The 12,555-nt window shown below is 36.1% G+C and overlaps 1 protein-coding gene across 1 annotated transcript in view; it reads left to right on the forward strand.

Moving 5' to 3' along the window:
• The window catches only part of BARD1 (BRCA1 associated RING domain 1), an 82,578-nt gene that overhangs the window by 63,487 nt on the left and 6,536 nt on the right, over positions 1-12,555 (forward strand). The window contains exons 8-9 of the mRNA XM_082689109.1: positions 3,698-3,830; positions 4,383-4,475. Of these exons, the coding sequence (XP_082545235.1) occupies positions 3,698-3,830; positions 4,383-4,475 (226 nt within the window). The remainder of the gene's footprint in view (positions 1-3,697; positions 3,831-4,382; positions 4,476-12,555) is intronic.

Consider the following 12,555-nt stretch of genomic DNA (forward strand, 5'->3'; position numbering starts at 1 on the left):
CAGTGATTGATCTCATTGTTGAGGATGAGGAGGTGAGCCGAGGTACGGAAGAGGGCTGTAGGTGCTGTCGCAGGTCAGTTACCTTTGTACCCTGAGACCTCTCTGTCTCCTCCTCCTCCTGGATGTCAGCTCTGCAAGTGGGCACCAAGCTGGCATTTTGATAATGAACTGAAAGAGAATGTAGAAATCAGCAGTTTAATTTTCTTAGCTTACAAATGAGAACGCTGAAACCTAGTCTGATTTGCTCATGGTTGAGGAGCCATTACAAAAAAAGAAAAAGCAAGTTTGTTTTTTTTATTTGAATGGATCAGTTAGAACTTGAGTTTCTTATATCTTAGGTCAGTACCCCCTCAGTCCCATCACACTTAATATGGCAAAATAAATTGGCATTTATTTTATTCATTTGGACTTGGACTCTCCTGGCAGAACATACAACTAAGAACCAAATTGTCATTTGTCAGTGTTGCTTTTATGAAAAACTGGAGAAGAATTGTTTTAAATGTGTCAAAAATAAGGATGTCATTATGGGATTGTTGGACTGTGAAAATGGTGCTGTCTTTCAGAGAAGAGGAAATTGGTTATCCTCCTCTCGGTTCGACTGTCCAGTTACCGTTGTGTTTTTATTAAATGTAAGAGACTTATATTTTCCCCATGTCACACGGACATGGCCAGAGAATATCCTTCCTTACTATCGTGGTGGTAGGTTCTTGGCTAAGGAAGAAATAATGGATGGAAGTCCTAAGTTGAAAGGGTTGTGTCTTTCTGGAATTTCTTCCCTCAGCTGCTGCCAGACTCCCTTTCACTCCCTCTTTTTCAGCCACGTTGGGCTGCCTCACTGTTTCTTGAATCCACCAAACACGTTCCGATTCCAGGTCCTCTACGCTGGCTGTCTTCTCTGCCAGGAACAGTTGCAAGGAGCTGGGTGTACACAGGGCATCCAACCCTGGGGTAGTCTTATCAGGGAGGGCTCTGTACTGCCATAGCTTACATGCCAAAGTGCCTTCCTGTCCTCCCAACCTTTCTTTTCCCGTACCCCTAATCTGGCAAAATATATTTTATTTTATCGGATTTTTTCCTCTGTCGTTCTTACATCCCCACAGCCAAGTGCGCAGATACCAAAAGATCCAAGACTCTGAATTTTTATTTCTTCGAATGTACCTCCTTATCTCAGGGCCTTAAGAGAATGGCATGGGTATTGAGAAATGTTTATCAGCTCTAAGAGAAACAGCAATGCAGGCATGATGGTAAATGTGTTCACGTATCTGACAAATACTTACTGGGTGTCTGAAATCTATCAGTCAGTGGGTTAATAACACCTGCCTTCAGCTCAGGTCATGATCCCAGGGTCCTGCGATGAAGCCCCCTTGGTAGGCTCCCTGTTCGGGAGGGAACCTGCTTTCCCCTCTCTCTCTGCCTGCCCTCCTGCTTGTGCTTATTCTTTCTCTCTTGCCCTCTCTCAAATAAATAAATGAAATCTTTTTTATAAAAAAGTTTATTTAATGTCATTTTACATAGTAACAAATATCTAGAAAATCAAGGTACTGAACCCATGGGATATTTTCTGAACATCTTTTGAACCTCGTGATCCTAAGATCTTTGTTTATTCTAACCAAATTCCTTGCCCACCCCTTACCTCCTGTTCCAAATCAAATGTGTAGCTTTGATGGCCGTTTGCTTTTTTTTTTTTCTAAATAGTATTTCTTAACTATGAGAAATTAGTGCCAGTTTCTATTTTTTATTCAAATGTAGAAACTATGATAGGAAAATGCTTGACCCACTTTGGTGCTTTTTCTGGGGTTGATGGAAATAGTATCATATGCTATATTTAGAATTGATATCTTTTCACTCTTGTGTTTTGTGCAGAGAACTCATTTAGCTGAAGTAGAGTTATATAAATTAGAAAGCAATGTGTTGCATTTAGAGCTATTTTTGTGGCACTTCCTTGTATAATTATAACTATAATTTTTGAATTACTATTTTTTACTATTATTTAGTGATGATGATCCGTAAAGTGTACCGCACTATTTCCATCTTAAGGAATATTTAGTGTTTAGGTTAGACATGGTTACATCACCTTACAACTTAGAGAATAGGAAAGATACATATATAGAAATATGATGTAAATGTGTGTAAACTTGTCCAGTAAAACCTTTACCCCTTGAACCTTATATAAATAAGTAATTCAGGAAGCTGAACTTTTAAGTGCTAAATATTGCCATTAAAAAAAACCTTTTATAGAAATCTCTTAAAAAAAAATCTTGTATACATACTTGCTTAATAAGTAGTAGAATCCATCAATAGATTTCAGTGAATGAGTTCGATCTGTTTATAGATGTAGCTAAACAACTTAGATGTTTCACTGTAGGGCATCAGACTGAATCATCACTACTCTGATATGTAAAGTGAATATTTAAATACAAAATTTTCTTGAATCTAGATGTTGAACTGTGCTAGTGATCATACCTTCAGTGTTTTACTCGTGTTCTTTAGAGCTTTTGACAATCCAGAAAAATCCTCTGCATATAAAGTCACACATGTCAGAGGGCCCTATGTCTTTTATTTGAAAATTACAGTACTATGTTTGGCTTTTTGTCCTCTAATACTGTGATGATGATTTGCTTTTTCTTTTCTTCTTTGCTGGGTCATTACTTGTCTTGTATCAGGTAGCTTGTGGCTAACTCTCATTCCAATTCCATTCGTTAAGTCCTGTTGGCTGGTGGTGGAGGTATTATCCATCTCATTGTTTCTTTGAATCTTTCACTTTTTTTTTTTTTTTTTAAGATTTTATTTATTTATTTGTCAGAGAGAGAGAGAGAGAGCACGAGCCAGCGCACAGGCACTCAGAGTAGCAGGCAGAGGGAGAAGCAGACTCTCTGCTGAGCAAGGAGCCCGATGTGGGACTCGATCCCAGGATGCTGGGATCATGACCCAAGCCGAAGGCAGCAGCTTAACCAACTGACCACCCAGGCATCCTGAATCTTTCACTTCTAATCTCAAATTCTACCCACTGGTGTCTTCTCTTTATTTTTGTTCTCGTTGTCTCATGTAAGTTCTGTATCTTTCTCTTCAAGTGAAAATATTGGTCATTGTTAGAGCGGTTCTTTACTTTTCATGAGCTATGTTGAGTTATTACTGTTGGTGAATCTGATCTAACTTTTGTATTTCCTTGTCTCTTTTAATTTTCTTGGTTTTAGTAGGTAGCTATTTTGATGTTAAGAGTTTGTTTGTGATTTTTGAGCTCAGTGCAATTAGAAGCTTTAGTGTTCTTTGATTTTTCACATAATCTCAGTTTAAAATAAAAAGACCAAACTGAGTTTTAACTTTAGTGGAATAAGTTAGTGGAGGGGAGATAGGGAATTGATATTTTTTAGTGTTTTGGGTTACTTAAGAAAAAAAAGGCTTCCTAGTGACAGAATGAAGTTGTAAAACCCTACAGAGATCCGATGTAGAATCAAGAAAACAAGATGCCCTGGATTTAGATTGCTATTCCAAATAGCGTTTTATTGGGGAAAAAATAAAGGACTAATAAAATGTATTGAGCATTAAGGCTCTGAGTGACAATTTGATGGAAATTGTGGGGAATTACTAGATAAAGGAAGATAAGAACAGAGTCTCAAGCTTCTATCAAGTGCAAGTCATTTAATATCTTTCTCTAGTCTTTAAATGATTTTTAACTCTGTGGTATCTCCTTTAACAGACGAACACTGGTCAGCGTAGGGATGGACCTCTTGTGCTTATAGGCAGTGGACTTTCTTCAGAACAGCAAAAAATGCTCAGTGAGCTTGCAGCAATTCTTAAGGCTAAAAAATGTGCTGAATTTGACAATACAGGTGAGGAGATTTATATACTTACTTTTGGTTCAAAAAATTTTTAAATAAGTAATGCCTTTGTAGACCTCCCTTGATAATTTATATGTTTTAACCATTGGGGATCGGCAGTATACTTTGAATCTTGTAATATGTCAAAAATGTGTTTATAGTTATAAACTACTTATAGGCCCAATTTAGTTAGGAAATAGAAGTTTAAAGCTTTGCACATATTTTGGGACAGAACTGCATCAGAAAAGCAAACTTTTGAGTTCACTCATGACAAATAAATTGTGTGCAATGTAACGCTTTAATTCTTAGTTACAGTTTGAAAATAAGAGAAAAATATGTTTGCTAATATGGCTTTAAGTTTCTTGGTTTATGATCTGATTTTTCATGTTGTTGGCTAGGATGGAGAATGATATTAAATTTAAAAAGTAGTATAAAGATTGTTGCTTTTGAAGAAAATCCAGATTATGAGGTACAGATTATAATAGTTGGAGAATTATTTTGGTTTATATCTTTGTTTCTCTCTTTCTCTCTCTCTCTCTCTTTTTTTTTTTTTTTGTATTCTAGTGACTCATGTCATTGTTCCTGGGGATACAGTTCAAAGTACCCTAAAATGTATGCTTGGGATTCTCAATGGATGTTGGATCTTAAAATTTGAATGTAAGTACTGGACTTGGGAGAATGACAGAATGAATTAAGTTGACTAATTTCATTTTGTGTGGTACTCTACTGCCAATAATTATTTAAGGACCTTTTTTTTTTTAACCTCTGGTTAGTCACTGCATTTTGAAAAAGCTTCTATTATTGGTACCATCTAGATGTTCTTGATGTGACCACAGAAATGCTTTTTAGTCTTTTTTAAAGTCTTTTTTTATACACTATGAACTATTTTGATAAAGAATAAATGTATTATATAGTAGACTTTGAAGCTTAAGCAATACATATCATTGTTACGATATATTTAACTTAATAAACACATGTTTAAAATATACTACTATGATATGAAATAGTTTAAGGCTTTTGTTTTATGATTTTTTTTTTTAGGGGTGGGGAAGGAATAGAGGGAGAGGGAGAGAGTCAAGCAGGCTATATGCCCAGTGTGGAGCCTGACCTGGGGCTCGATCTCACCACCTAAGATCATGACCTGAGCTGAAACCAGGAGTCAGATGCTTAACCTCCTGAGCCATCCAGCCACCCCTCGCTTTATGATTTCTAAAAACTGTGTATGCTTTCTTAGCTGATCCAGTGTATTTTTGGAAACTGTTGGAAGTCTAGACTGCCTTGTACTAACCTGATTTGGAGCAATTACACCGGCTGTTACCCACACCTCTGCTGCAGCTGTATTGTCCTTACCTGCTTCTTGTTGATGGTCAAGCACCACTACTCTGAGAACTGCCTTTTACCTTCCCTGCTCTCACTTACTTGCTTTACTTATCCTTGGATTCACTTTGGACTTCAGAGAAAAAGCTCATACAGGGTTATTTCCTATTTGTCATTAGCTAAAGTATCTGCTTTGCATACAATGGCTAAAATTGGACAGTGGGTATACCTGTGTTTTGAACTAATTATTAGAAGAAAATAATGGCAATAAAGGGGTGCACAGGGGTCTTGTGATGATGGGGGTGAGTATCTTGATCCTGGCGGTGGTTATATCGTACAGGGCTACGTATGTGTTTGCACTGTACAGATCTGCATGCCTGTGTGCACACACAGACCAGAGTGCATGTATAACTGATGAAATCTGAAGGAGCTCAGTGGATTGTGTTCGTGTCAAATTCTTGGTTTTGATCCTGTGATCTAACTGCATATAGGGAGTTAGATTGGACACCAGAAGAAGGGCGCATGGGACTTCCCTGCACATTTCTGTGTATCTTCCTGTGATTAATTATTCCAAATTAAAAAGTTAATAAAGGATAACCAGTATTTTTAATGAAATGTTCTTTTTAGGAAGCAAAGATTGGATTAGAATTAGTTTTTAAAAACTCCATGTTATGGCTTTGTGCTTTGAAGTTTTTATGGTAGAAATACTTGATTTATCAAGATCTTAATTGTTATTAATTTGATCTCTAGTTTGAAATTAATTTGGTTTGTAGAACAGTTTCCCTTTAGTACTTGGTATTCATGTCCTTTTTAAATGCAACTACTCCTGTCCTTGTGATGCCCGTCTCCACTGCTGGGTTAGATCCAGCTAAGTCTGTGACCAGCACTGTCATTTGTCTCTGATCATCCTATCTGTGATTAGTCTGGCCTGGTTATGACCACCAGTTCAAGGAGTATGATAAGCTGTCGGATTGACTGATTATGTACATATCCCCCCCCCCAAAAAAAGTTTCCCCTTCTGTCTCATTCTTACTTTTGAATTTCTTTTCCCTTTTTAATCTGTGGTAAGTCTTACTAGGTCTCAGTGTTTAAAACATTTGGTTTTATGACTGTAGATGCTATTTCACCGAACCTACTCCAGAGGCTTTGCCAGTGGTTATGGGAAGGAACAGATTTTCGTAATAACAAAGTCTTAACAATAAAGAAGGCATGTGAAATTTTGAATGTTAAGGCATTGCCAGTTAAGTCTTGTTCTTGTGAATATGCTTAACTTGTATCTGGTTAAATATACAGGCTACATGATTCATTTCCATAAAATCTGCCTTCTTTAGGAAATGGAAGTTTTATCATTTTAATGGCTTGGCCTGTCATTTTTATAGAATCACGATGGACTCAAGCTGACTCAGTAGTGTGCTATTTGGGGATGCTCTCAGTGGTGAATAACACCCTCCAGGATGTGTGGAATCTCTTTTTTTCTTTTAATTTTAAAAATTTTTTATTTTTTAAAAGATTTATTTACTTATTTATTAGACACACAGATGGGGGGGGGGTAAAAGCAGGCAGAGCAGCAGGCAGAGGCAGAGGGAGAGGGAGAAGCAGGTTCCCTGCTGAGCAGGAGCCTCACATGGTTTCATCCCAGGACCCTTTGAACATGACCTGAGCTAAAGACAGATGCTTAACCCACTGAGCCACCCAGTGCTCTTGTCGTATGAGATCTCTTTAAAAGTTCATATTCTTGTACTTTCTAACAAAGAATCCAGAGAGAAGTAGGGTCAGGGTTTGGGACAATTACTGTAAATAGTCACTGGGTTTATCAAGAGAAGACAAGAAACTGCAAATACTTTCTGTCCTAATATATATTTCTCACTTTGTTGTTTTTGTTTTTGTATCAGACACGTCAGTTTGATTCTTTATTTATTTATTTGTTTGTTTGTTTATCAGAGAGGGAGGGAGAGAGAGCAAGCACAGGCAGACAGAATGGCAGGCAGAGGCAGAGGGAGAAGCAGGCTCCCTGCTGAGCAAAGGAGCCGGATGTGGGACTCGATCCCAGAACGCTGGGATCATGACCTGAGCTGAAGGCAGTTGCTTAACCAACTGAGCCACCCAGGCGCCCTGATTTTTTTTTTAATGTTCAGATTTATTCAGAACTTTCTGAAACAAATAATGTGTATTGAAGAAACATGAGATGGACCAAAGCTTTCAAAATTAATTGTAAAGATTTAGGATTTATTAAAAGTAGGTCTTGTGGTTGAAGATAGCAGTTAGCTTGCCAGTAGACAAAATCCTGACTTGTTTAACTATATGGAAACTTCAGTATTATCTTTTCATGGGACGTTCCATAAGCCAAGTAGGTTGAAGATGAAATTCTATCTAAACTTTTCTCTGAAGATAATTACCAAAATAATGTAACAAATCAAATGAATTTAAACAAATTAACAGTTCTCTAAGTTCTCTAAGTTTAGCTATTGGAAATTCTCTGTTTGACCATGTTTTGTCTTAATTGGTTACTGTCTCTTATTTTCCCACATTATATGTGAAGAGTATATTACAGTGTCGCAGTTAGTGGATAGACCAGTGGAGATTCTGAGACAAGGCTCTACCTATACTGTTGTGCCAGCCATTTGTTTCATCTTATTTTATACATATTCTACAGAAATGGGAGATAACAGATAGGAAAGTGCCTTTAAGATTAAATGTAAAGCTGAGCTCCTGCTTAAGTCCTGGTTCTGGTGCTAATTTGTCACATGCAACTTAGAACCATCATCGTACAAGGGTGAATCTGGGTAATTAAAGACATGATTAGAATGAAAAAATAGAAGATACATGAATAAGTGATTTTTATTCACCTTCTAGAGTGTGAATACGATGGAACTACATCCTAAACATGTAAACTAACCTTCAAAAAGAGGACATAGCTTCTATTGACCTTTCCTCTTAGTACACTGCTTTCAAAATTTCCTCTAGCCTGACCTTTCTTTTTTTTTTTTTTAATTCTGCCTCTTCACTTCTCATCTCAATGTGAAGAGGAGAGCAGATGGCTGTCATCTTTTCTTTAATAATATCTCCCTCTTTCCCATTCTCCTCTAAGTTTAGCTGCTGGAGAAGTTTTGAAAGTCCTTAGCAGTGGAGGGCATTGCCATGGGAATGTGCCAAACATTTTACTCTGGACTGGTGTCTTTGAGGTGAGGAAGTGCCAAATAGGATGGGTTTTTTTTTGTTTCTGTTTTAGTTGAGGAGGACGGAACCTAAGACAATCCTTATCCTCTCATATTATAAATAACCTCATATTTAGGTTAACAGACTTATACTTAAATATATTTCTTTAAATTTTATTCAATAAAATAGAATAGAATCTATTTAGTTCTACTTAGAGTTTGTGAATTTTTAAGAAAATAAATATACTAAAGCATTTCTATCAACTAAAATTGATAGGCAACTTCATGTTTACTGAAATCCTTCACAAAAGATTCTGTAGGAATTACTAAAAAAAAAAATCTTTTGATCTAATAGTCCCACTTCTGAGGATTTGTCCTAAGCAAGAAATACAGAAGAAAGAAAAAAGTTATTTTCATTGTTATTCCCGATAGCAGGACATACGGGGGATAACCTTAAATCGGAAATAATTAAGAAATGTTTAAATTATATTCTCTGAAAAACTTCATATTTTTATGTGATAATTATTAAGACAAAAAGTATTATAAAAAACAGGGTTGTTGAAATTTTTAAAAAGCATAAAACAATTATCTCTTCACTTTTAACGTTATCTAAATGAGTGAATGCATACAGGCAAAGGACAGTTAAGACAAAACACGGGTGGATTGATAAGCAGAGGCCTGTTTCGTGACATTTTTTAAAAAACGATGTGTGTCTGGGGTGCCTCGGGTCTCAGTCAGTTAAGCATCTGACTTGATTTCACCTGGGTTGTGAGACTGAGCTCCTGCTCATGTGTCAGGCCCTGTGCCCAGGGTGGAGTTGAGATTCTCTCTCACCCCTGCTCCTAACCCCTCCCCCCGCTTGCTCTTTCTCTCTCTCTGAAAAACAAAAACAAAAACGAAAACACCCCATGTGTCTTTTAAATGAAATCCAGGTGCTCTAGGAAGAAACTCAGCTTCTCAAGCTGTCATGATATTTAGAAAGTTTGTCTTCTTTTCCAACTTTCCAAAGATGAATTGGCTGGCTAAGGACTTCAGTCTTTATATGGGAATTAGCACTTGTGTATGTGCTTTGCTGTAGTCAGATACACCCAATCTTTTGGGTATAGTTCTGTAGACCTAGCAGGTATGTTTTGTTGTGATGATTGTTCTACCAGTCAAAACAGAAATTCTGATATACATACTTAAAATTTAAATGTATGACTAAAGAACACCAAATACGAGTTTTTAAATTATTATATTAAGGAAAAATTTGGGGCGTTTAAAAAAAAAAGGAAAGAAGTTTAGTCTTGAACCACAACTCTAAAAAAGCGGATTATTTGGGGGCACCTGGGAGGCTCAGTCAGGTAAGCAGCTGCCATCAGCTCAGGTCATGATCTCAGGGTCCTGAGATCGGGCCCCACATTGGGCTCCCTGCTCAGTGGGGAGTCTGCTTCTCCTTCTCCCTGTGCTTTTCCCCCTGCTTATATATGCTCGCTCATGCTCTCTTTCTCTCAAATAAATAAATAAATATATAAAATCTTTAAAAAAATAAAAGGGATATTGGCATTATTCATAATATGAGGTTTTAGAATCGATACCCAAATTTTGCCTAATAAAATCTTGTGATACAGCCTGTAATATATATTTATATACTTAAATATATTTATTTATTTTAGAGAGAGTTTGTGTGAGTAGGGGAAAGGGCAGAGGGTGAGGGAGAGAATCTCAAGCAGACCCTGGCTGAGTGCAGAGCCTGAGGCAGGATTTGATCTTACAACCTTGAGATCATAGCCCTGAGACCATGACTTGAGCCAGTCAGGAGTCAAACACTCAACCGACTGAGCTACCCAGCCACCCCAATACAGCATGTAATATATTTTTTGTGGTAGAATTTGATCTGCTTTTCAATATGCATTGAGTAAAATGAATTCAGCATACTGTCCTATGAAGAAATATATTATATATAAATATGTCTGTAATTGGAATACTAGCTTAAAAAGTAGCCAGAAATAACCACTTGTTAATGGTATTTATATAGAATTACAAAGTTTAATGAACTGTGATAGCATTTTCTGATATCCCTAGTCTAGAAGTTTATGATGGCATGAGTGATACATTTAGCTTTTATTTTATATTTTCATCCTTCATTTCATTGTCTTTGCACTCTATACTGTGGCATTTCATAATATTGGGCTTATTTCTTGTACCAGTGCCAGGTTTTCAGAAATTTCAGGGAGAGTGTAAGTTGTTTTTCCCTTGTTTTTGTCACTGTTCTGAAAGTTTTCCTGTGATGATTTTCTTTTTTCTAAAGTTTAGTGATATCATAGCTTCTTTCCCTAAAAAGTCCAATAGAAAAGCACTTAAAAAATAAATTATTTTCTTTGTACAGCTTGGATATTCATTTTTAATAGAATCAGAGGGGGAATTTCTCAATGTCTTTTTTACTAATACGCTGTTACTTTGAGCTTCATAAATACCCGGTTTGGATCAATGATATATTTGTTAGGACTTTTGATTTTGACATAGAATGATATTTGATTCTTTATTTTTATTTATTTGGGACTTAGGTGTTGGCTGAGAGTGATATTTAATTTTGATTTTCAGTGCTATTTCAATTATGGATAGCCAGTGGCTTCAGAAAAATAGCAGTTTTTTAAAATAGGGGTTTATTTACTGCTCTAGGTTTTGACAAAAGTGAGTAGATTCTGTGACCTTCCATAGAAGTTTAGTTTCCCACTTTGGACATTTAATAGATTTTCGTTTTAAAGCTTTATTCCATCTTCATTGTATTTTATAGTCATTTGTATGTAACTGGATTTAGGAACCAGTTTTCCTACTCCTTCCCATTTCCATGATTTAAAACTATATTTTCCCTTCTAAAAGTAGAAAAAAGTGGTTAAGATTAGTATAGATTCATAAACATCATCAGTTCAAGAAAATACACATTTTTTGATATATGTGCTATTACAAGGTGTAGGAGGTAAGAGTGGTTACTAGAGATTTAAGATAAAGGAATACCTTTCTGTGTAGTACAAGCTTCTTTTTAAAAAATTATTGTAGCCCAGTATTCATAAGCTGCATTAGTTTGCAAAAATTCCAGGCTTTGCTAAGGTAGCCAGAGCTACTTTTAATGACTTGGAGTTAAGCAGTACTTTGGGAATTGGGCTCCTTACCTGTATATAAAAAAGTAATAAATCAGGGCCAAAGGAAAGCTTACCTGAAGTGGTAGACATGATCAGGAATATGTGTGGGCTAAAAGAATGTCTGAATTTTAATAAAAGAGGTAATTCATTCCTATATTTCTGCAAAGTGATAGCATCCGTCAAAATCTCAAAACATAATGGAACATGTGAAAAGGAAGAAAGGATATGAACTTTTTTACAAGGATAGTGGCTCCACACATTTTAATGTATGTATCATTCTGGCATATGTAGAAATCTGTGTTTACATAAATAACATAGCATGTTCATTTAAAGTCATTTTGGTTTGGAAATTATTAGCTGAAAAGCCAGTAAGCGGTCTTGCATATGCTTTGGACTTCTTCAAAAGAGAGAAAAAGTATCCATCTTTCTGCTAAGCTGTTTTAGTGTCTGATGATGGAATAATACCAACTTTAGTAAATAAATATTACAAATAAAACATTTTTGGTTAAGTTTTAAGAAGTATCTTTTAATTGGTGGAAAATGGCCTATTTAAAAATTGATATATATATAGAGACTAAGGATTATAAGTGTATGTTTACTTTGGATTACTTTATGTCAATGAATATTATGAAAGTTCTGATATTCTGTTTAACATGGAAGATAGATTTAAGAACTTTCTTGCTACAGTTTAACTTCTGTTGAGTAAATAAAATATTAAAATACCATCCATTATCTCGACTTGTTAATTTGGTAATGTTTTGGCAGGTAGATTCTTTCAAGTCCATTGATGATGTTAACGTATCACATTTAAATTGTTGCAAGTTTATTTTAAAGCATTCTATTTTCCTCAGGGCGCCTGGGTGGCTCAGCGCTTAAGCCTCTGCCTTGGCCTCAGATTCTCACCACAGGTCCTGGGATCCAGCCCCCTATTGGGCTCTCTGCTCTGTGGGAAGCCTGCCTCTCTCTCTACCACTCCCCCCGCTTGTATTCCCTCTCTTGCTGTTTCTGTCAAATAAATAAATCTTAAAAAGAAAGAAAGAAAGAATCTTATCCTTTTCTTCTTCTTTTTTTTTTCTTTAACTTGTTTAGATCAAGGTAGTTTATCTCAAAAGAGGTTCACTAGAAAATTGTTATGAATTGATA

Source organism: Mustela nivalis (genome assembly GCF_964662115.1).
Source record: "Mustela nivalis genome assembly, chromosome: 11".
Classification (NCBI taxonomy): domain Eukaryota; kingdom Metazoa; phylum Chordata; class Mammalia; order Carnivora; family Mustelidae; genus Mustela; species Mustela nivalis.